Source organism: Trichosurus vulpecula, chromosome 4 (genome assembly GCF_011100635.1).
Source record: "Trichosurus vulpecula isolate mTriVul1 chromosome 4, mTriVul1.pri, whole genome shotgun sequence".
NCBI classification, from domain to species: Eukaryota; Metazoa; Chordata; class Mammalia; order Diprotodontia; family Phalangeridae; genus Trichosurus; species Trichosurus vulpecula.
Genome location: NC_050576.1, coordinates 124,548,407 through 124,574,476, shown reverse-complemented (window position 1 = coordinate 124,574,476; position 26,070 = coordinate 124,548,407). Strand labels below are relative to the sequence as shown.

At 39.5% G+C, this 26,070-nt stretch overlaps 2 protein-coding genes across 2 annotated transcripts in view; one reads left to right on the top strand and one right to left on the bottom strand.

Annotated features, from left to right (window-relative positions):
* IARS2 (isoleucyl-tRNA synthetase 2, mitochondrial) overlaps positions 1-24,933 on the bottom strand; it is a 73,874-nt gene extending 48,941 nt beyond the window's left edge. The window contains exons 1-3 of the mRNA XM_036757385.1: positions 24,540-24,933; positions 6,374-6,496; positions 515-674 (exon numbers count right to left, since the gene is read on the bottom strand). Coding sequence (XP_036613280.1) covers positions 515-674; positions 6,374-6,496; positions 24,540-24,809 — 553 coding nt within the window. The 5' untranslated portion in view covers positions 24,810-24,933. The remainder of the gene's footprint in view (positions 1-514; positions 675-6,373; positions 6,497-24,539) is intronic.
* Positions 24,934-25,018: 85 nt separating this feature from the next.
* Positions 25,019-26,070, top strand: part of BPNT1 (3'(2'), 5'-bisphosphate nucleotidase 1) — a 37,932-nt gene continuing 36,880 nt past the window's right edge. The window contains exon 1 of the mRNA XM_036757389.1: positions 25,019-25,028. The gene's annotated coding sequence lies outside the window, so the exon portion shown is untranslated. The remainder of the gene's footprint in view (positions 25,029-26,070) is intronic.

The window sequence follows — 26,070 nt, the reverse complement described above, 5'->3', positions numbered from 1 at the left end:
CTCAAAGTTGTCAACTGTACCAGAAGAACTGTGACACAAGGCCAAGCAGTGGCCCAAAGTCATAGACACAGCTACTATTAAATGTAGTACTTACAGATTTCTTAATGATTTTTAGCATGTCTAAATTTGTGTTGCTCTTTTTGTTAGGTTCCTATCTTTTCTTAATGTATTGCTAAAAAAGATTTTTATTTTTCCCATCAGCTCTGTGATTTTTACTGTGTAGCAGGGATTTATTAGAAATGCATATATCATTTTATAGAAATGATTGTATTTTCAAACATGATCAATGTGTGAGATTTGTTTTGCTGAACTTTTTCATCTTTTTTTTAAGCTCTATTACATAGGATAGTTGGCTAAGTAAAGGAGCAGAGAGGGATAAATTTATATATTAAGGTGATATGAAAATAGAAAACATGAATAAAAATGGGGTAAAAAAATTTTTTTAACTGGAAAGCAGTGAGTTTGATCAAGTATCTTTGCCATTATTTAAAATCATAAAACACAGAAAATTTACCTGTCTTTCTAATTTCCATCGGTGAAAGATTCTGAGCTTTCTCTCCAGCTGCTGAAAGTGCTTTTAATTCAATGGGCAATCCATGACAATCCCAACCTGGCACGAAGTGCACCTTTGAACCTCTCATCATTTGGAATCGATTAGTTATATCTTTCAAGATCTATTAAAAAAATTACAAGCTCCACTTAAATGTATCTAATGCTCAAGTCTTTAAATATATGGATACATTATCATATAAATATGAAAATAAGTTTGTATATCAATACTTCAAATATCTATGATTTTATCCACCACATGGGAACTCCCTCTACAATGTAGATATAAAGCTACTGAACATTACAGCTTATATAGTTATGGGAATATATAGATCAATTAGGTGGTCCAGTGGAAAGTGTGCCGGGCCTAGAATCAAGACGACATGAGTTCAAATCTAGCTTCAGATGTGTTATGAGCTACGTGACCCTGGACAAGTCACTTTACCTGTTTGCCTCAGTTTCCTCAAGTGTAAAAATGGGGATAATTACAGCACCTATCTTGCAGGGTTGTTGTGAGGATCAAATGAGATGTTTGTAAAGTGCTTAGCACAGTGCCTGACACATGGTAGACATTCTATAAATGCTTATTCCCTTCCCGACCTCCCTCTAAGAGATGGTTTAAAGAGTAATAACTCGCTGGTCTATACCTCAGCTTGTGCTCCACTGGTCCAGCCTTCAAGACCTCAAATTCCATGATGTAATAAAGAAATGTTTATTTGATAGAGACAGTGAAAATATGTGATTTTACTGGTAACAAGAAGTGAAGAAATGTGGAAATAGGTGATTTTAAAAATTTAATAGACAAATGAAATGATGCAGAGTGAAGTAAGCAGAATCAAAACAATTTACACTATAACATCAACATTATAAAAATGAACACCGTTAGGGACTTTATAGAAATTGATGAAAAATGAAATGAGTAGACCAGAAGAATAATTTATACTCTAATCGATACAATGACCATTCATGAATCGAGAGCAGAGTGTCAAACATTCAACTGCCCGGTGGCATGCTGCCTACTACACTCCTCAGTGAGGCCAGAACCAGATTAAAATGTAATTTCTACATGATCTTAATGTGTTGATATACTAATAAAAAAAGAAATATATAAACATGTGTTTTTCTAAGTCAATATGGATCTTTACAATGCATGTGGTTTGATGACCCCCTCTTTCTATTTGAGTTTGGCATCATGATTCTAGAGGACCAATGATGAAACATGCTATTCATTACAAAGAAGTGACAGATTTAGGGTACAGAATGATACATATATCCTTTTGTATACAGTCACTTATGGAATTTTTTTCTTTAGCTATGCATATGTATTTATTGGGGCGGGGGAAAAGGGCAGGGAGGTAGGAAAGCAATCAAGGTTAAGTAACTTGCCCTGGATCACATGGTTAGTAAGTGTATAAAGCCACATTTGAACTTAGGTCCTCCTGACTCCAGGGCCAGTGCTCTATCCAGTACACCACCTAGCTGCCCAGTTTATATTTATTTTTTAAAATTTGGGTTTTTTCCCAGTGGGGTAGGGGTTAGGAGAGAAAAGGGATTTGTTAATTTTTTCAAAATAAAGAGATGGGGGTCCCCCACATACGTGAAATGTATGAGCTCTCAGATGAGGTCACCGCTTTATTAGTTTAACTTAATTGTTTTGCTCTGTTATAAGAGATTTTTTGTGAAATGGGAGAAATACGTAGCGTAAAAACTAAACATATTAATAAAACTTTAAAAAATAAATAAATAAAAAGCCCAAAAATCCCAACTGTCCTACCCGTGGTTTATGAAAAGTTTCCAGCTCTGACTTAGGTAAGCTGGTCTTAATTTGCATTCAATTAGCATTCAAGGATGCAATTAGGATGCAATACCTGCTGAGTTCATGTCTATTGGATTTCTTGTTGTCCATACACATGTACACATTCCATGTACCAGTGGTGAATGGAATCATCTTCAGATAAGTTTTTGTATTTTTTTTGGGTTTTGACCACAGGGTAGGATCCCTGCCTGCCTAGGTGAAACAGACAATTTTTAGGGCACCTTTTCTAAGCCCTTCCTCACACCAGGAGGTTAGCAGTGCAGAAATTAAAAAAGGCTACTCAGACACTCTGCCAACCCTGCTTTATCACTGCTGCTTTGGCCCTGTGAGAAGATGACCCCTATGGCCTGGGCAGCTCCCAGTGGTTGTCACTTGTCTATCATCATAGGACTATGAGGAGTAAAATAATGAAATAGTAAATGGTAAAAGGGTATGGGTGATGTCTTTTGACTCGAGCATAAAATGGATTGAGTGAGGCAGAGTTGCACAACGTTACCAGCCTTACTCTCTTCCAGAGTCATTTAAGTCCAGTGACAAGACAAAAGTCAAGATGACTGGCAATGGCTCAAGATGCAGTAGACAACCTTGATGTCTTCAATGTCTAACCAAGCTCTAAGTGCTCCATGGTGACTGCTTCCACCACTTTCACGGTTCATTGGAACAAGTTGTTCACAACTACCTATTCTGCTAGGGAAGCCCTCATATGCTTGTCATGTGGACACTCACCTAACTCAGTGGCGGGTCTGAGGTTTGCTGGCTAACCTCTTTAGCCCATCTGCTGAGATGGTTTTGCTGGGGTGTGGCTGCTGAGTATGCTATAGATTCTTGAAGCCAAAGATGAGCTGGGCGGCAGTTGGGACACCAAAGGTGGAAAGCAGCCCTAGGCTAGGCAGCCAACACACCAAAGGTACTAATCTTCCCTGAACACCCTGTACAACCCAGAATATGATGTAAGGGTTGGTCTAAGCCTAATTCCTGCTAGACTATTTTCCAGTTTTCCTGGAAATTTTTATCAAATAGAGACTTCTTTCCTAAGTAACTTATGCTTTCTGGTTTACTGAACACTGGGTTAGGGAGTTCCACTATTTCTCATTTACCCATATCTATATTGTTTCTTTGATCTACTGCTCTAATTTTTAACCAATGCCAAATGGCTTTGATAACTGCTGCTTTATAGAATAGCTTGAGGTATGGAAGTGCTATTCCTCTTTGATTTCCTCTTCATATTCTACATTGTTTTGTTTCTCCAAATTTTGTTATTATTTTATCAAGTTCTATAAAGTATTTCTTTGATAGTTTGATTGGTATAATGCCAAAAATGTAAACTAACATCTTCTATCACTCAGATACCTTTCCCCACTATCAATTCCTTCCCTGTCTCACCTATAGAGGATATATGCACAAGTGATAACCCATCCCATCCTCTTAAGCAGCCCTGCTCTCTCTATTATTAGAATGAGGGATTTCTAGTTAAAGCATTTATTATTAAACACTACGTGCCAGGCATTGTGATAAGTGCTGGGAATACAAATACAGGCAAAAGGAAAGCTAGCCAGGGCCCTCTCAAGAGGTCTACATTCTAATGGGGTTGGTGAGGGTGGTGGGTAATAATCCATTATAAAGGAGCTGAAGGCAGCATGGGGAGGAATGGAGGAAGGTACCATGGGAAAGTCTGAAGGGTTAAGAGCTGAACCAGGTTAGAAGTGAGTACAGTTATCAGGGGTACTTCCTCAAATGGAGGATTCAGGGAGGAATTCATTAAGTGGAAGAGGAGACAACAGGGAAGGAGGTGTCTCCAGTATAGGAATGTAACTGGAGTGGAGGTGGAAAAGTCCTAAGAGTCAGGAATTCACTCATCTTATTCCCACCTACTCATCAAAACCTTTAATCTCTTCCTGTTTACTGGCTACTTTCCTCCTTCATACAAAGAAACTCTCACTTGATCCATTCATCCTTGTTACCCATCATCCTGTATTTTCTTTTCATGGCTCTTGACTTGAGGAAGTCATCTATAACCAGTTTCTTCCACTTCTCTTCTCAGATCTGGCTTCAGACATCATCATTTTACCTAAACTGCTCTCTCCAAAGTTCTTCACTGCCAAATCCAACAGCCTTTTCTCAACACTCATTCTCTTTGACCTTTTTGCAGCCAATGTTGATCACTCTCTCCTCCTTGATACTTTTTTCTCTCTAGGTTTTCAAGACATCCTCTTTCCTGGTTTTCCTCCTACCTATCTGACTACTCTTTGTCAGTTTTTTGTTTTTGTTTTTTTTGCTGGACCCTCATCCAGATCATTCCCTCTAACCTTAGGTGTCCTCTATGGTTCTTTCCTGGGCCGCCTTCTGATTCAAGTCACTAGGTGATCTCATCAGTTTCCCCAGATTTAATTAGCATCTCTGTGTTGATCTCAACTCTACCTATTTTTCCCTAACTTCTCTGCTGACTTGTGGTCTCAAATTTCCAACTGCTTTCAGACACCTCAAAATGGGAGCATAGGTCCAGGCCCTACATCTATCCTCTATTATCCTCATTACATAATTTTAACAAAAAATTGTAGTGAGAACATAGTAATGTATGACACTGACCACAATGACCTGAATATAAGGTGTAATTTTAAACAGTTGTGTCTTTTAAAAACACAGCTCACCTTATATTCTTAGAAGTGAAACCCTGAGAGTCATGGTGTCATGAGCCCCTGGCACAAGCAAGTGCAGCATCCCTTTGTGACTGTTGCTGAAAAGGAAATCAGTTAGTATTGGTTACTTTGATTTATTTTTAGTTTGATTAAAGGACTAAGCTCCCTTCTCTAGGAAAAACTAGTCTTAAACTAAGCCAGACTAACATAGTCTCTTTAAGTTTAGGTTACCTACAGATTTAATGAATAGATTGATAAGACTTTATCACTGAGTAGCATATAATTTAGAGGAATAAAATAATCATAGGATTATAAGGCTTTTTTAAAGGCTGAATTCCCCCCTTCTAGTAGCTACAGAAAGGGGGGAGGGGGCGCTGACCAAAGGTTAAGTTAAAAGTTAAGTTCCCCCTTCTGGCAGCTGGGAGAATGGGGTTTACTGCTAGCTTATTAACCACCAACCCCAAGTTCCTCTTTCCCAGTCACAGTTCCCTTTTCTCCTGGACTCCCTGAAGGCCTATGGGGCCCTTTTAAAGTAGCATTTCTGGTTACAAAAAGCACCACCTCTAAGTTTATCTACACTTCTGCTGTAGGATTAAGAAAGTCTGGGAAGAACTAACCAGTAGATGACCTGCCTGTCCAACTGAATTATGTTCAAAACAAGTTTCTGTCATCTTTTTTATTCTTCTTTGCTGTTACAAAAATCAGCTGCATAAATCACTCCTTGTCTCTGACATCTGAGGAGTCAGATGACCTGGTATGATATGCAAATGCTAGCTTTGCAAATTAAATCATGAAATGCTCAGTCCTCAGTTTCTTTTTATTTCAGACAACTAATTTTGATATTGCAAGCAACTGTGAAATAAGCACTATTACCTCTTGTACAGGCAGAAAAGTACCTATACAAAAGACGTTGGAAACAACACAAGAGCAGGAGGAACTGAGTGATAAGAGAACTATACTAGTATAGTGTAATGGAAGACAACACCAGGTCATGGATTTTTCCGTAACTAGCTATTTGACAATAGAGAAGACATCTTGTGTTTGTAGGCCTCAGTTTCTTCATCTGTAAAAGGAGGGTCCTTTTAACTCTGGCATCCTACAATTTAGCTTTACTTTTGTTTTTAAATTTCCACTAGACTTCTTTGCTTATAAGGAGCCCATATTCAAAGCTTTTCCAAATTGGTGCAACCTGCCTAAGCTTGTGCTTTCCTGGAACAGCTTCTGAGAGCTCTAGAATACCCCCACAATATAACGAGGCATTAAACTATAACTATAACACATATTTGATGAGTGGAAAATATATTTTTCAGAGGAAAAACATGAAAATCTTTGAAGTACACAGGACCGATAAGCAACTGAAAATTTTAAATACCTTATTTAAAGCATGACCAACATGAGCTTCACCATTAGCATATGGTGGTCCATCGTGAAGACAAAATTCTTCCTTTACATTTCTTTTTCTTTGCCATGAATAAAGTTCTGAAAATCCACATTTCTGTAAAGACAGAAGAAAATACATGGTATATACTTCATATCTGAACAACTCACCTTACTTTAAATAAATTCTTAATAAAATAATAAACAATTTGGTACCAGCTTATAAAATATATTAAAATAGCTATATTGACAGTTTTGTAGTCATTATTTAGATTACTGTACTTAATTTTGAATCAGTTCATATACATCTTTCGATGTTTCTCTATCTTAAACATAATCATTGTTTCTCACAGCATGGGAATATTCCATTATATTTATGTACCATAATTTGTTTAATCATTCTCCAACTGTTGGGAATCTACTTGGTTTCCAGTTATTTTGCTACCACAAAAAGTACTGCTCTAAGTATTTTGGTTTAGGGGCAGGTAGATGGCACAGTGAGTAGAGCACTGGCCCTAGAGTCAGGAGAAACTGAGTTCAAAGACAACCTCACACACTTGACACACTTACTACCTGTGTGACCTTGGGCAAGTCATTTACCCCCAATTGCCCTGCCTTCCCACCTCCAAAAAAAAAAAAAAGATCAAATATTTTGGTTTATACCTTTCTTTTTGTCAATGACCTCCTTAGGGCATATGCCTAACATTGATACTTTTGTCATTTTATTTACATAATTCCAAACTCCACTACTGAATTACTGAACAAATTAACAGCTCCATCAGCAATGCATTAGCATGAAGTCTTTCCATAAGCCTTACAACACTGATTGTTTCCATGTTTTGTCATTTTGTCATTTTTGCTGAGCTGATTTTCAAATTCATTTAATCAAGATTCTTTTATTTTTTTGTGATTATCTCCATTCCTTGATTGGTTAAGAATTTATCTCCTACCCATGAATGTGAAAAGTATATGATCTACTTCTCTTCTCATTTTTAATGGCATGATCTTCAATATTCATGTCATGTCTACATTTAAAATTTATTCTATAATATAGTTTAAGTTTCCCAACAATTCTTATTTAACAGGAATTTCTTTCCAGGATAATCTGTGTTTGAGGGTTTATTGGGTTCAGTTATTTCTGATTCTTCTTTACGAGTACATTCAATTGAACTATTTTTCTAGTTTTTAACCAACACCAAATGGTTTTAAGGATTCTGTTTTATATAATGGTTTGAGGTCTGGAATTGCTATTCCCCAAAAAAATTCTACTTTTTTTCATTATCTCCTTGGATATTCTAAAACCTCTGGCCCTTCAAATTAATTCTGTTACTATTTTGTCTAGCTATATAGAGCAGTTTTGGTAATCTGATATAGCAACACATCTGTGAATTAACTTTGGCACCATGGTCATTTTTATTAAATTGTCATTATCTACTCATGAGTCCTGAATAGTATTCCAACTATTTAAGTTGCACTTTATTTCTCTAGGGAGCATTTTGTAATTGAATCTATACAAGTATCAAGTGTGCTTAGGAAGTAAAGAAGAAAGGAGAGAAGAAAGAAGAGACGGAGGAAGGCTGGTTAAGAAGCCTTGATATTTAAGTACTTAAAGGAAAAATTAACTGAATTACTTACAGGGAAAAATAGAATGCATAAGAGTAATAGCTGGAGGCCTCAAGATGCCCCTTTCACATGGGGACAAAAACAAAAAAGAAGTACCTGAACAAAATTTTTGAAAAGTTACATATGCTAGATCTACCAGTGGAAATGAGAGTGAGAATGAGAGAGAAAGAGAAAGGGGGAGAGACAGAGGGAAGGAGAGGGAGGGGAGAAGATTGAGGGGGGGCGGGGCAGGGAGACAGAGAGCGAGACACAGAGAGAGAGAGACAGAGATTTCTCATCTGCACATGGTACCTTTATAAAACACTGGCCAAGTGCTTGGATATAAACAAGCACAGCATGCATAAATATTAAACACGTCCTTTAGAAGTCACAACTAGATGAAAATTGTAGTTAAGATAGAGTATTTGAAGAAAAGATTCAAACTTAAATGGATACTAAATAATATAAACATAAAGAATCAATGTGTCAAATACAAAATCACAGAAACAATAGATACTTTGAAAGAAAATAAGAACACAACATACCAAAACTTTGCACATCAACCAATGCAGTCTTAGAGGGAAAATTTATATTTTAAAATGCTTTTAATCAACAAGAAAGAACAGTCAATGAACTGGGCATGTAGTAACATGGAACAAGAGAAAAGCAAGAAATTAAAAAATCTAAACTAACCACAAAAATGGAAATTTGAAAACCCCGCTATGACTTAATAGGTAAATCTAGGAGCTGTTAAATTCAAACAAAAAAACTAATAAAAATAGACAAACAGAAAAACCAAATTGACAAAATCAAAAATGGAAAGTATTCATAACAAATAAACAGGAGATGAAGTAAACTTCAGAAACTGTTTTGCCCAACTATATGCCTGAAGACATAAATGAAAGAGATATTTACAAATATATGAAATATTCAGATTAACAGATGAAAAATAATTTATAACCAAATTTGAGAAAAAAGAAATTAAACAAGTCATGAAAATTCACAAAGTAAAAAGCTTTAAGGAAAATGGGTTTATGAGTGAATTCTATTAATCACCTGATGCAAATTAACTTCAGTATTAAATCGTGTACAAAAATTGAGAAAACTCATTCTATCAAATTACAACTTCTGTGGGAGAAGTAAGAAAGAATTGAGCTAAATAAAAAAAGAAATTATGAGGGAAAAATATTTAAATGAATACTTTAGTACTTAAAGTAACAAAAACTTAGAATATAAACTCTTTTTGAGTAGGGATTATTTTATTCATTTAATTTGTGTCTCTAGTGTCTATCACACTGGTAGATAGTTAATGCTTAATAAAAACTTTTCAATTAAAAGATCAATTAATATCAAAGAACTAGAAATGATGGAATCCTAATAAAGCTGTCCCCAGCTCCAATATTCTAACTTCCTTATATATTCTATTCTCCAATATTCTATCTTCCACTGAACAGCAGGCCCACTGCCTCTATCTAGCCACTCACACCCCCACATTCAATATCCTACCATATGTACATACCCCATCCCCCACCGCCCCCACCCCCCCAAAGGGTTTTTCTGTATACATTGTAGATAATCACAAGCACAGTTCTACTGTCACTGGGACCCACCCCCTTACCTAATCCCTTAACAAACCCCTCATTCCTTTTTAATACTCATAATTTCTATTATATAATTGCATCTTTATCCTATAAAAATCCATCTTGCTTTCTCTGAAGTTGCTGGTTCCGCTTGGAACTCAGCTTGCTTCATGAGAGGAGTGAATCTCAATAAATGCCTATACTTGGATTTGAGGTAGTCTGACTGAATTCTTTGAGACAGTTTCACCACAACACATCATTAAACTAAGTAGACCCCAATAGTTGGTGTCGTCCCTGGGTGGGCAGAGTTTAAACTCCAACAGTTTTTGGTGTCCCTGGGTGGGCAAAATCTAAACTGCAACAGAAATACTGTGCGGGGTCCATCAATTAGTAAATGCCTAAGAAAATACAGTATGTAAACACAATGAATAGTATGCCACAAAAACGACAAAAGGAAAAATTTAAGAGAAACCTAGAAAGGCTTGTTCCTGCATAAAAAAAAAAGAGTAAGCAAATTTACATATGGACTGCCATAATGTAAAGGTACCTTTGAAAGACTTAAGAACTCTAACCAAGGCAATGGAAAACCACGACTTGAAAAGAGATTACTCTTGGCTGATTGCTAATGGACTACAGGAGCAGAAAGAGACACATTTTCAAACAAGTCCAATGTACTGGTCTGTTTTGCTTGACAAGTTATTTGCTACAAGAAAGGGCTTGGGGGTTGGTAATTAGTGAAGGGGGAAACATTGAAGACTGTGATGATGGAAAAACATTAGAAAAGTCAAGAAAACATTTTAAAAATACAAGGACAGGAAAAGGAACTTCAGAGGGATCACAGAATCAGGGCAGTCTTGCAACTCCTATATTGAATTTAATATGCACTTAAAAATTATACTAAACAGAAGTTCAATTTCATATACAATGCTCTTCTGTTCTTTGTGTATCAAAATTTTCCTTTTTGCTGGCGTTCCACTCATAATAAAAAAGAAAAATTTTAAAATACCAACTCAAACTAATAGTACAAACTGCAATTACTAAGAAAACTAGAAGCTTAATAGTAAATCTGAGTGAATTCATGAAACATATCCTTCCCAGAAGTACTTTTTAAAATATCCTTGGATTCATGCAGTTTTCCTAGGCCTCAGCTTCTTCTCATTACACACTTGCTTTTAAATTGTTTTTGCTGTTGAATTGTTTCAATTGCGTCCAACTGTCCAAGTGGTTTGCCCAAGGTCCCACAGCCAGTCAGTATCTGAGTTCGGAGTTGAACTCAGGTCTTCCTGACTCCAGGCTTGTTGCTCTATCCAGTGAGCCACCTAGCTGCCCATATATCATGAATTAAATGAACCCTAAAACTCATTTCCAGTTGTGTGGGATACAAGACTGTTTGTGAAAGCTTCCCATGAATAAATCAAGGTAATACTCAGATAGTACAAATTTAGTTAGGATGCAGACCTCACTAGGCCTAAGTTTCGTTTTCCTGTAAATCATATGATTTCGGGGAAATCAGGTGGTCTCCCCCTCTCCCCCTCCCCTAGCCTACTCGCATGCCGTCATCTTAACATTGAGGTTTCCCTATAAGGTAATTCTGTAGTTTCTGTGCTAGTATTGGATAAACTTATTCTGGGATAGATTGTGAGGCCACCTGTCCCAGCAAATAGGGACAGGGGTCCAGCCTCTAGGGGTGGAATTTCTTAGAATTGTTTGTACAAGGTTATATATCCCCTTGCTTGCCTTCTCCCCCTTGCCTCTCTGCACTACCATCCCACCCTGGTAGTGGGAGATGCCCAATTCTCGCGAGACTTGATCAAATAAAGCTTCTGTTTTGTTTCTACCTTGAGAAAATCGAGACACCTCTGTTTTTGTTTATTTTGAGCCTGTGGTTTGTCCCACACAGTTGGGGGCTCGGCCGGGACCCCCTCGATTGGGGGGGTTCTCCTCACCAGGGAGCAGGATCCAGCGTGCACCACAAAGATTTATTGGGGGTTCCTGGTCCTGGTGTGGGGCTCCACCCAGTTGGGGGAAAATCCCGAAGAGAGGGACTCGGAGGAACAGAAGCTGTGCTAGGTTCCGACATTCCAAAAAGTAAGAGATAAGAGAAAAGTCCGGCCGGCCGGTGTGGTGTGTGTTGAAGTCATAAACAAGTACGCGTACTCTCCGAAGGTAAGCACTCAGAGGTCTGGGGGTGAGTCTGTTGAGTCTCTGACTTGGGGAGTGCGGCGACGGCTCCCGACCAAATTAGGGTGGGATATGACCCCAACGCAAGGACGCTCTCGAGAACGCTTCGCGGGGGACTTCGGGGGAGTAGCTGCCCCCTGGGGAGTTGAGGCATGTGTGCCCTCCCCGTTCAGCTAAGTTCTGTTGAGTCTCGGATTCGGGGAGTGTGGCGACGGCTCCCGACCAAATTATGGGGAAAACCAATCTAAGTCTGTGCAGTCAGAGCACAAATGTGAGGTACCTTTAGGCAATCGATTGCAAAATTGGAATGAACAAAAGTAGAAAGGAAAATGGCCATAGACAAGCGCTCTTAAAATATTTGACCTAGATGGGTGGAATGGATTTTTCCTGGTGTTTTGAGGAAAGCTCTCCCAGGGAAAACGAAAAACAAAAAGCTTTTGGATTTCTGTATCTTTGTGTCTGTGTCTGTCTGTATCTGTGCTTCTGTGTGTGTGTAATCTGACACCCCGTAATGTCCACTATCTGGCTTTTTCTCCCTCCCTGACTCCTCCTGGCATGCAGAGGAGCGGGAGGACGGGGGAGAGAGAAAGAGAGAGAAAAACGTTTTCTTGTTTAAATTATGTGATGGAAAAGGCAAGGTAAAGAGGAGTGTCAGGTCAGAATTAGAAAGAAATAAGGTATGTGCAGTTTTACAGGGCTTTCATCAAAGTCCACCAGGAAGGAAAGGCAAGAAAGTTTAACCATGTAGAGAAGAGATATGTGAAGGAAGTTTAAAAAAGGCATAATCTATTTGCACAAATAGTGTGAATAGAGGTTTTGACAGTGCAAGGTGGAAACTTTTGGGAAGTTGTTTTAAAAAAAAAATTTTATATATATATATATATATATGCTCTTTCTGTCTCCTTCCATCCCAGATCTGGCCAATTTGGAATGTGGAGAGATAAGAAAGAAAGCGGGAACTTTTCCCTTAAATTTAAGTGAAATGTGTTACTTCTAATTTGATGCTCAGAATTTATTATGCTATTTGGTACTAAGGCAAATTCGGAAAATGCATAGATATGAAAAAGAGATACTTTGAGCTCCCTAGTATGAGGAGAAAAGGAAAAATCTAGAATGTGTACTACGATGCATTGTAATTATGGTTTCCCAATTTTCAGACTTACGAACTTTAAGTAATGATCCTACAAATAGAATTGGAAAATATTTAATAACGTAAAGGTACTAAATAAATCTATAGAGTTAGTAAGTACTTTTTTTACATACAACTACAGAGATCCTTATGTGCAATTTAGTGACCCTTGTTCCTATTTGAATTTTAAAATGGCTTAAAGCTTCCAAAATAGAGAAATATGACCAGAGAATGACAGCCAATCTGAACATATTTTACCCAAAAGACTGTTGCTTATTACATTCCTGAGAAACAGAAATACTTCCTAAAATAGGAATTAGCTCAATAGATATAGATATTTCTAACTTGCTGTGATTTTCCTAAGCTTGTTACTTGAAAAGTTTAAAAAGTGATTCGGCTGCGAATATACAATAGAGAGTTGGCTCCTTTTCAAAAATAATTACCCCACTGACAATAGCCCTGGACCCCGGGCACCCTGAAGCCCACACTTCTAGGCAATTGCCCCCCTCCCACTGGAACCTGGAATTTTTGCTCCTAGTCTTCCAAACCCGACAACCCCTGTTAGAAAGTAAAGATCTCTCAGAGACCCTCCTAAATGACTCCTTAGACCTTTAATTCAGGTGCTGGACTCTGCAGCTTCCCGGCACCTTTCTCCCCCCCTCCCCCGTTCGCCCCCCCCTCCCGCCTTCAGTCCACAGCTAGGCTCTGCAACTATGAGGAGAGAAGAAAAGCCTCTATGCTTGGTAAGCCTAAAATATGTAATGATTTGGGAATGCAATTAATGTCATCTGAAAATCTTTCTATTTGTACTATTAGCGTACTTCTAAATTGTAGTAAAATGTCCTATATTGCAAAACTTAAGTAACCGAAAATAGTGTTAGACAAAGCAATTATTAATCTGAATTTTGTTGAAGAAAAGAAGACAAAAAAATGATATGAAAACAATTGTGTAAAACTGGTTAAGTTACTTCCTCAGCCTTAATTGCCGTTTAGAAGACCAGGTATTTTCTACTTTACCTGTAGTTAATAGAAGGTCACAGCTAAAACAATTCAGCCAGCACTTACTTGTAAGATTGTTAACTAGGTTATTTGGGATTACTGTCTTAATGTTAAAGACCAAGAAAGTTCTGAAGAGATAAAAGAAATTATGTCCATCCATCTTTTGGGCTAGATTTGTGGGTGGGTTCTATTAAATCTTATATGGATATTAATTAGGGTAAAGATATTGATTGTTGTGAGTTATTATTGTTGCTGTTCAATTAATTATCAACCCCTCGGCCTGGAAGGGAGGCTGACTATACCTTGTTGACAACGATTCAAATTTCTTAGGCTTCCTTTTTACCTGGGGCAAAAAGAAGTAGTTACTGGCCCAGCACATTTTAAACTGATCTAATTATAACAGGTGATAGCAAACTATTTGTAATGTGAATGGAACTTAGAAATGCATATTTGAATAATTTTCTAGGAAAAGTGCATATTGGTATTTGGCATTGAGAAATTTATTAACTATATAGCCCCAAGAAAATTCTATTTACTGTAGTTCACTGTTCAATAAGGGGATGGTGGTGGAATCCATTCCCAGGAGTATTACAAAGATCGCATGATTGTAAAGGTGCTTGGCACAATGCTTGGCGTAGAATAAATGCTATTTGAATGTACACTGTTTTAAGTTAAAAATAATTGCTTCATATTTATTAACCTTATGTGGATTTTCTTCACTGTGAAGTTTTGTTGATGAGATGAATGATTCTCTGTATCAGGCAGTTCGGGGCCATATCTGACTGAGGTAAAGCCACCACAATGGAAACTAATTGGTTTTGGTTTTCAAGTTTAAATAGACGATAATTGTTTATGATATTGTTATATGTCTAAAATTTTTCTTATTGCATAACTTGGTAAAGCAGCTGTATCATCTGTGTTGTTAGAGAAGCAATTTCTTTTACAATCTAAATGTTATTAGGTTAAGAATTGTAATTTAAGAAATCTTCAATTACCAAATTTTGTCTTTAATTGTTTTGCTATCATTTGGGAAATTTGTGAGATCATTAATTAAGCTGTTGATGTTATTGCTTAGAGATAGTATTTACCAGAGTACGTTTAGTTTTGGTTTTTATTCTCAATTATGTGGAAAAGGTTTGGTGATCAAAATTTGGGAATTGTTTAGCGCTTAGGAATTAATAATATCAGGATAAATTATGAGCTGTTTCTGAGAAGGAGAGATTTAAAAAAAAAAGGGGGGGGGTTGTAAAATCCTTTGTATGATTTTTAGAAAGCCTCGACCTTGAATAAGTGTGCTCAGAGAAACAGCAAAAGATAGCAAACAGACCCAAGGTTTTTCTATTTAACCCCTTCTTGGGGTCCATGTTACTTCTCCTTATTTTGTAAAATTGCCAAGGCACCTGGAAAACTATCTGCATGGGCAAGGTCATCAGCCCCAGACAAAGAACTTCTTTGAGTTATGTAGGTCCTAAACACTGAACTTAGCTTGCTGAGAAATTAAAAGTTTATGTACAATAGATAGAAAGGATTCTAATATTTGGCTTTTACACCACGACAAATTTAAAGTGGAGAACGAGAATATTTAAATAAATCCCTTATGTATGTGAGTCCTGGTAAATCTTTGCTGCTTATTGCAGCTCAGTATCTGACTCTAAGCTGTGACTGCTGGGACTTGCTGTTTAAGGTTAAAAGGCACTTGGGACTATAACTACTTTTGTTTTGAGTTTGAATCTGGGTATAGTTGTCTACATTACATCAGCATCTGAGAGGAATGCCACAAGCTACTCAGAAAGACTGTGATCCATACTGTTAACGGTGGAGATCTGCATTTGGGACAAAAGCCGGGGGGACAATCTTAGCCTCAGTCTAGGATGGGATCCTCCTGGCCTCAGTTTCCCCCTGTGTTCTTTTGAAAAGGAAGTTTCCCACATATTTCAGAGTGTAGCAATGTGGTGGCAGAGATACTACATAACTGAGGAATCAAAACTATATCTGGATTATAAACAAGAGCCAAGGATGTTTTATCCTGTAATATTTGACATATCACGAGTCCCTGCCTTTTTTTCCTTCTATAGCAAATTTCTGTGATCAGAGCAAGTAGTCAGTAAAAGATATGAGCTCTTTTTGTGTTATCTTACTGGGCAATCTAATATAATTTTATCTAGAACTAGGGCAGGTACAGAAATTTAAACGAATTGCTTAAGGCTCACTTTAAGATGTTCCCTTTGTCTAAAAGGAATCTAACAGCAGTAGTATTTTCCTATGATCACTCTCTTACTGCTATCAATGTGAGATTCTATTACAACACCTCTTTGACTAAGAAACTTTGTAATATTTAGGAATTCTGCTATAACTAGAAACTTTGTTTGTTATGATGCTTTGAAATTAGTGTTACTGATGGACTTTTGCACCAACTTAGTAAAGCTTTATGAAGAAGAGTAGAAATGCATACAAGCCACTTAGAACTCACTTTGTAGATGTTCTTTAAGCAATGTGAGAATGTTATTTTGTTATTTGATTAATATCATGCATGCTTAAAATTTTTGGAAAATATGGGAGGAAAGGGGGGATGATAAATAATAAAGGACGAGACCTGGCCCACATCGCCTTGGTCTCTCAAGTGTTAGAAAACTTATTATTACCAAAAAATATATCAATAATCCATGTGAATAGTCATCAATCCAGACAATCCTTTGAGGTTAGAGGTAACCGCCTGGCAGATGAGGAAGCATGGAAAATAGGAGCTATAGAATCTGAACTACCCGACCATTTGCTGGTACTAATTCCCTCTTTTCCTCCGAGTCTTCCTTCCCCAACCTTTACTACAGAAGAACAGAAGAAGGTGTCATCTTTAGGGGCCGAGGAGCAGGAAGGCCGATGGTATCTCCCAGATGGAAGAGAGGTACTGACCAAGTCAGGTATGAGGCAGGTCCTTCACCATTTACACCAGGGCAGTCACTGGGACGTCCAGAACCTGTGCGATGCTGTTCTCATGAGGTATGTGTCAACCGGCCTTTACACCCTAGCAAGACAACTGGTACAGGGCTGCCTTGTTTGTCGAAGGACGAACAGGACTGCTTTGTGCCGAACCCCGATCGGTGGAAGGCCACCAGGTCTTCGGCCGTTTCAAAGCATACAGGTGGATGTTACTGAGCTGCCCCGCATAGGCCGTCTCAAATACCTGCTGGTCGTAGTGGACCATCTGACATCTTGGGTGGAGGCTTTTCCCTTGCCCCGGGCTACTGCCCCTATGGTATGTAAGATTTTGCTGGAACAAATAATCCCACGGTATGGGATGGTGGAACGAACTGACTCGGACCAGGGGACTCATTTTGCGGGTAAGATCCTGCAGCTCCTTATGCAAGCCTTGGATATTACATGGGAGTTTCATGCTCCTTGGCATCCTCCCTCATCAGGCAAGGTAGAAAGGATGAATCGGGAGACCAAGACACAGCTTATGAAGTTGATGTTAGAAACGCAGTTACCTTGGACTAAGTGTCTCCCCCAGCCCTTCTCAGAATACGCATTAAACCTCGAAGGGACATGGGGTTGTCTCCTTATGAACTCCTATTTGGTCACCCTTATCTGGCAAGAGTAGAAACTTGGGATCCTATATATGAACAGGAAGATAGGTTTTTTAAGGGAATATGTATCTGCCTTGGCAAAACACCTCCGTATTTTACAGACTAAGGAGTTGATCGCTCAGACCCCACCTTTAGGCTTTCCGTTGCATAAGTACCAACTAGGAGACTGGCTCCTGATCCAGATGTGGAAGGAGGAAAAGCTTGCCCCGACCTTGGAGGGGCCTTTCCAAGTCCTGTTGACATCGGACACCACGGTGTGGACCACAGAGAGAGGCTGAACCCATCACTCCCGAGTGAAGACATCTACTAAGCCGCCCGGTGAATGGACTGTTGAACCCTCGTCCCAGGGGGACCCATTAAAAATACATCTGGGGCATAAGCCTCCCACTGACTTAATGCATGAACCCTGAACCCCTACTTGATCCATAAGATTGCTAATAGCTATAAGTGGAGCTGTGCTCCTTCCAATTTGCCTCCCGTGTATGCTGCAATTGATTACCAGAATGATAATAAGGACTCTATCAAAGATGATTAAGTTAGAAGGTACAGCCAGTGGATCTATCAGACTGATGATCCTTAAAGGGGGGGAATGGGAACCAGTTGAGCAGGAGGACCTGCTAGAGCAGACCAATGAGTTGGATCGTGCAGTTGAAGCAGTGTATATGAATTGGCGTGGGAAGCTTTCAACTATGGAATAAGAGGGGGGATTTTGTGTGGGATACAAGACTGTTTGTGAAAGCTTCCCATGAATAAATCAAGGTAATACTCAGATAGTACAAATTTAGTTAGGATGTAGACCTCACTAGGCCTAAGTTTTGTTTTCCTGTAAATCATATGATTTCAGGGAAATCAGGTGGTCTCCCCCTCTCCCCCTCCCCTAGCCTACTCGCATGCCGTCATCTTAACATTGAGGTTTCCCTATAAGGTAATTCTGTAGTTTCTGTGCTAGTATTGGATAAACTTATTCTGGGATAGATTGTGAGGCCACCTGTCCCAGCAAATAGGGACAGGGGTCCAGCCTCTAGGGGTGGAATTTCTTAGAATTGTTTGTACAAGGTTATATATCCCCTTGCTCGCCTTCTCCCCCTTGCCTCTCTGCACTACCATCCCACCCTGGTAGTGGGAGATGCCCAATTCTCGCGAGACTTGATCAAATAAAGCTTCTGTTTTGTTTCTACCTTGAGAAAATCGAGACACCTCTGTTTTTGTTTATTTTGAGCCTGTGGTTTGTCCCACACACAGTTCTAAACATTCTCTGGTTTTATGAAACAGAAAATTTAATTGCTAATCCTTATTTTTTTTCATATATTCTTGTATTATCTGTTTTATTAGGTTAAAGCTAGTGGAAGACACCCACGTAAACATCTACTTCTTCTTTATTCTCCTAAATTCTGGTGTATACAGTAGATGTTTAATAAATATTGCTGACTGGATCACAAATTCTCAGAGTTAGAAAGCACCACAGAGATCATCTAATCTAACCAATAAACGAACAAATACTTCCCTCTACACTATACCTGACAGTGGTCATCTAGCCTCTGCTCTAAAATGAGGGAACTCCCTCTACCAATCCCTTTGGAAGGGGTTTTGTCTTTTTCCCCCCCCTTAATTGCACCTTTTTCCCTCCCACATAATTCTCCTTTAGAAGGAGATTTCTAATTCCCCTCCTTCCTTTATTGTACTATCATAAACATGCAAACTTCCCTATGGATTGTGAACTCTTTGCTCTGGTTTTGGATTCTACATGAATATTCATTTCTCTATATAATAAATCCAGGTACAACACAATGTATCAGAGACTTGTGATTTTTTTTTTTTTGGTTAACAGTTTGTATCCTGGCTCTGCCATTCCCTAACAGATAAAGGGTTAAAGGATATGAACAGGTAACTTTCTAAGGAAGAAATTCAAGTTAACAGCAACTATGAAAAAAATGTTCTAAATCACTAATGATTAGAGAAATGCAAATTAAAACAACTTTGAGGTTCCACCTCATACTAATCAGACTGATGAAGACAAAAATGACAAATGTTGGGGGCAGAGAGCTGGGGGGAAACAGGCACACTAGTACACTGTTAGGTAAAGCTATGAATTAATTGGTCTAGCTATTCTGGAAAGCAATTTAGAACTACAGCCAGAAAGTAACCAAACCATGCTTACCCTTTGACCTAACTATACTAATACTAAGCCTATACTCCAAGGAAATCAATGAAAGAGGAAAACATTGTGTAAAAAAAATTCTATTTATTATATATTTATAACTTATATAAAAATATTTATAGCAGCTCTTTAATGAGAGCCAAAAATTGGAAACTAAGGGGTTGTTCTCCTATTGGGGAATGGCTAAACAAACTGTAGTGTATGAATGTTTTAAAAAAAAACATTGTGCATAAGAAATGACAAAATAGAAAGTTGCAGAAGAAACTCAGAAGACCTACAACAAATCCAAAGGAATGAAGGCTAACCCCTTCCTGTCAGAAGATGATAAACTTAAAATGCAAAGAAACATTTATTTTTAGACATGGGTAATGTGGGAATTTGTTTTGCCATACTACACAGCTATGTATCAAGAACTTTTCAGGTTTGTTTTTTAAATTTGCTCAAGGGCAGGAAGAAAATGTAGTAGAAAGGACATTAATTATTTTTAATGCTAAACTGAAAAATAATTTAAAAGCTAAGATAAATTCTGTCTAACCAACTGCTCAAAAACAACACTTAAAAGTAATAGCTATATAATCCATAAAACATAATGTATCAAACTCTTACATATCCCCTGTAATGGAAAAAAACAGAATGGGTTATTCTATTCTACATCCACTATTAATTATAGTAATAACAAAAACAATAAAAATAATTCATGAAAAAAAATATCCTGGCTCTTCCATTCATTGCCTGTGTGAACTCAGGAAAATCACTTCACCTCTATAGGTTTTCAACTTCCTTACTTGTGGGATAGATGACCTCTTAGGGCCTTCTCAAATCCTAATCTATGACCCTCTTGGCTGCCTTCCTAGATGCTCTCCAAATTATTTAATGTCAATACTGAAATGAGCTGCCCAGATTAATGGCATTTTGCTGTATTTCTTTCCCCAGACTCAAACTCTTAGGAAAAGCTATCTACATTCACTGACTCCACTTACTTTCCTCCCACTCAGTACTCTAACTCTGCAATCTGTTTTTTGATCACATGCTCAATTGAAATTGTTCTCTCCAAAGGTATTAATGATCTCTAAATTGTCAAATGTGAAGTTTTCTGAGTCCTCACCCTTCTTAACCTCTCTGCCGTTGCACTCTCTCCTCTGGGTTTTAATGTTACAGTACTCTTTCATCATTTATATCACATCACAGTCCTAAAGTGGTAGTTATATGCCAAGACTCTATCCTGGGCCCTACTTTCTTTGTTCCTTCAAAATCTTACATATGGACCGCATAAAAACCAGTCTCAAATCACTGTTCGGGGACATTTCATATTGGATATCCTGTAGGCATCTTAAATGGAACAAGTTCAAAACTTTCTCCCAAAATCCTCCGTTTTACCAAACATTCCTATTTCTGTGGAGGGCACCATCATTCTCCTAGTCTCTCACATTCACAGCCTCAGCAAAAACTTCATGGAAGTCAGATCCCTCAACCCCTCACCACACATATTCCATCAGCTGCCAAATTTTGTCCTTTCTATCACCCACCACCACATCTTTGCTATCCGATTCCTTCTCTCTACTCATCCAGCCGCTACCTTAGGTTAGGCCCTTATGACCTCTTGGCTGGACTACTGTGATAGCCTTCTAAGTGGTCTTTTTTGACTTAAGTTTCTTCTCAAAGATGTCAAAGCAATCTGATCATGTTATTTCCCTTCTTACAAATTTCACTGGCTCCCTACTGCCTTTCCAATAAAATATAAACTCTTTTTTGGCTTTTAAAGCCCTCCATAAAGTTGACCCCCAACTGTCTTTCTGGATTCACTATACATTATTCCCCTTCCCATACTCAGCAATCCAGTCAAATTAGTCTTTTCTTTTTCCTCACACTCCTCTCACCCCTCACTCTAGCTCCCCAATCTGTCTCTGCACTGGCCCTCTTCCACATCTCTCCTTACCTCTACTTCACAAAATTCCTTACTGCACTGGAGATACAAGTTAAGCCTTTCCTTCTACATAATGGCTTTCCTAGTTCCCTCTAATTCTAGTACCCTTGCTTCCAACCACCCTGAATTTATTTTTCGTTGGTTCTGAATATATTGATAAATGTATACAATGTCCCACCCAATAGAATGTAAACTCCTTAAGAGTAGGGACTACTTCATTTTTGTCTGCATTCCCAGTGACTGGCCCAGAGGTTTAATAAATGCTTGCTGATTAAGTTAGGAAGAACTTTATGAGATTATTTACAGCAGGGGTTCCTGACCTGGCGCCAGTGAACTTTTTAAAAAAAAATTTTGATAGTAGAGCCAAGATGGCAGAGTAGTAAGACACATGAGGCCAAGAGACACAGAAAACGTGCCAGATCAGACCTAATGAGGGAATTCAAGGCAAAGCCATAGTAATTTTTTCCAGTCCAGGTTGGCATAAGAAGACAGGCAGAGAGGTCTGAGGACACTAGGAATGGGGCACCCCTTAGCCAGGAGCTGTTGTGTGTAGAGCATACCAGCACCCAGGCGAGGCTGTATACCAGAGCAAGAGAAGGTCCCAGACCCATACCAGAACACTGAAGGGTGCATGAAACTGTGATGTGAGAAACTGCCAATGGGCAGCTTTGTTGTTCAGTCCTCAGTTTCAGATCACAGATCCAAAGTAGGGTGCAGAAGGAATTGCACCTGGGGGCGCAGTTCAGAGTGAGGAGTAGTTACTGGGCCCTGGGCTGAGAGGGGCAAGGTCAGAAACAAACTGCAGCAGTCTCGGTTTCCACATCTAGCCCAATCTGAAGCCTGCAGAGGAATACTAGGACAGGAATGCCAGGGGACCCTGCAGTTCTGTGCCTCAGAATGAGAAGAACTGATTCCAGCATAAGTCAACTGTTGCTTAGGTCCTGCAGGTCAGGAAATTGCAGAGTTCAGACCAAAGGGGTAACAATTAAGACTCTGACCTGGATCAGACCACTTTGGAAGCAATAAAAAGACTGGAGGTCCCCAGCCTGAGTTGTTTCTAAGATTCTACAAAAACAATACTTGTTACCCCAAGAAAGCATTAACAAGAGCAGCTCAAGCTTTCCCTCCAGAATTACGTATTATGGTTCTAACCAAGTCAAGAAGTAGTCTAGAACAGCGCTGTCCAAAATGCAGCTGGCCTACAAGCATAGAAATTTACATAAGTGCGTTAGTAAAGGAAGCTGAGCAACCACAGAGCTCTCTCTAAAATGGCAAATCAAAAAGTATCTTGTTTCAATAAAAACCTAAGGTTGGACAGCCCTGGTCTAGAAGAATGAACAACAAAGAAAGAATCCCACCATAAAAAGTTATTATGGTGACAGAGGTGCTCAAGACACACACCCAGAAGAGAATGACTCTAAAACACCTACAAGCAAAACCTTAAAGAAAAACACAGCCTGGGTACAAATTCAACTAGAATTCCTGGAAAAGATGGAGAAAGATTTTTTTTTTAATCAATGAAAAAAGAGTGCTAAGGGAAAAAACTGGAAAGTAAATACGAGCTAGGGAAAAAAAATAATTGAAAAGGGAATTAGTAGTACAAACAAACTCTATGAAAGTTAGAATGATCCAAAAAAGAGCCAGTGACTTCATGGGACAACGAGAAATAATAAAACTAAGTCAAAAGACTGAAAAAAAAGAGTAAGGTTTCTCGTAGCAAAAACAGACTTGGAAAAGAGACTAAGCAGAAAAAAGCTGAGCATCAATGGACTACCTGAATACCATGGACAAAAAAAAAGGGTGGAGCCTAGAACCCCAGACATCATATTTCAAGATATCTTAAAAGAAAACTTGCAAGGTAGAAGGCAAAATACAAAGAATCTACTAGTCAACTCTTAAAAGAAACCTTCAGGTTTCTTACCCTCAGGTCAAATCCTGCCTTAGTTACTGGTTTTAAGTTCCTCTGCGTCTCAGTTTCCTTAATGAGGATAACATCATCTACCTCTCAGAGTTGTAAGGATAAAATGATTTAATGAGTATTGCAAATCTTAAAGAACTACATAAATTTTAGCTTTCATGTTATTATAGCAATCTTTTTAAAATACTGTATAGTTCTTTTGTATAATTAGTTTCTTTTGTGATCCTGTGTAAATTATTTTATGTATTTAAAAACACCATTTGGAGAAAAGATCCATAGATTTCACCAGACTTCTAAAGGGACCCAGCGATACTGGATGTCACAGTCATACTCAAAACGTCCCTAACTGCCCCTTCACCGTCCGCTACCATCCAGTTGGAAATTTTCTTAGGTTTTTTTCCTACAAATCACTAGCAACCAATGCCAGGAGCACAGGCAACAGATTCTAAAGTAATCCCCCGTCTGCCTCTCAAGGCTCTCAAAGGAGTTCTTCATCAAAGAGCTAATGCTGTGATAAGCACAACTGCTGACAATTCCGAAACATTACATGCTTACCTGCTTTGAGCATCAAAACAACCAGCGAGGGCTGTGGGCATGGGACCCGTAGGCCAGGCGCTAAGCGGGGCAGTAGGTGAGAGCAGCCCAGTGGGTAGTCACGAAGACCCGAATTCAAACCTGACCTCAGACCCGTACTACCTATGTGACCCTGGACAAGTCACTTAACCCTGTCTGCCTCAGTTTCTTCATCTGTAAAACGAGCTGGAGAAGGAAATGGCAAACTACTCCAGTATCTCTGCCCAGAAACCCCCAAATGGGGTCACGAAGAGGAGAATGCGGCTGAACGGTACAGTGCCTGCTACTCCATCCACAAAGTGGGGATAACAGCACATACCTCCCAGGGTGGCTGTGAGAACCAAATGAGATCACTGTAGCAAAGCGCTACGTCTCCGCTAACTGACTGCTATCCCCACGTGAGGACCCTGTGGCTCAGAGAGGTTAGGGGACTTACCCACGGTCACACAACAGGTGAAGCCACGCCTCCCGTTCCCCGCCCCCACCCCCCCAAGGGTGGGGAGGGGCGCTCACCTGCTGGATCTCCAGCTCCATGTCCACCTGCTGACGGCCCACCAGCCTCATGGGCATGCGGGTCTTCGGCAGCAGCACCGTCTCGCGGTAAGGGCCGGCCTTCCCAGGCGGCTGTTGGTTACTGGCCCCATTGCTGGTCTCAGCCCTCCGCAGGAAGCTCGTCGTCGTCGTCCCCCGCCATCCCAGGCCCCATAGAGGTCGGCGCAGGCCACCCAGGCCCCCGGCCGCAGCTGCGGACGCCACCTTGCCGGGCCTCAGCCCCCAAAGCATGGCGAGGAGGCCCGCACGCTAGAGGTGCCCTGCGCCCGCAAACCCTGCGGAGCTGCGCTGCCCCGCCCCTGGCTCTCTCAAGGAAGCCCGCCCCACACCGGCGCGGCGCATGCGGCAGTCACCCCTGGGCGCATGCGCACCCTGTGCGAAGAGCGGGCAAAGGAGTCAACTGGGTCCTAGTGGAAACGCCTGCGGGCGGGAACAGCAAAGAGGGCAGAGGTAGTTAATCAATCAGTAAGCTTTTATTAAGCGCCTATTAGGTTTCAGACGCTGCGCTAAGCGCTGAGAAAACAAAAGAGGGAAAAGACAGCCCTTGCCCCCATTTAGTAAGGGGTGACACATAGATGCAGGTCAATAAAGACCGTGTGTGTGTGTACAGTATAGTCAATAAAGACCTAATATATATGTGTGTGTATAAAACCGACCAAAGGTGTGTGTATGTGTACACCTGTGTGTATATAGGTATGCATATATGTCTGTCACACACACCCACCTGTGTTCTTGATTGCACCTAGAAGCCAGTGGGCGTGTAGTCCAAATCCAGAATCAGACACTGACTAGCTGTGGGACCTTGAGCAAGTCACTTAACCTCCATTGTAAAATGGGGATAATAACAGCAGATAACTCAGAAAATTCTTGTGAGGATCAAATGAGGTAATATCTGTTAATCACTCATCGCAGTGCCTGACAATTACCAAGTGCCATATGAATAAATATTGGTTATTATTAGTGTCCAGAGACTCCTACTTGCATGTGAAAAAAAAAACTCTTTGCAAAACTTTAAAGGGCTATCTATATAAATGACAGCTATCAAATCAATAAGCATTTATCAAGCTCCTCTTAGGTGCCAGGTGTGGTGACAAATCAATGAGACTATGAAGAAAGGTCAAAAACCAAAAACAGCCCCAGCTTTCTAAGAACTCATAGTCTCTTCCCACCCCAGTCCATTTTAAAGTTTGGTCTCATCATTTCACCCTTCCACTCCCTGCCCATTTCAAGAAACACAGTTGTCTCCTTATCACCTCCAGGGTCAAATATAAAAATTTGGGGCTTTAAAGTTTTGTTCATTTTTTTTTCAGTCCTGTCCTCTGACTGTGAACCCATTTGGGGTTTTCTTGGCAGATACTGGAGTGACTGCCATTTCCTTCTCCAGCTTATTTTACAGATGAGGAAAACTGAGGTTAACAGGGTTAAGTGACACAGCTAGTAAGTGTCTGAGGCCAGATTTGGACTCAGAAAGACAAATCTCACACGTATCTAT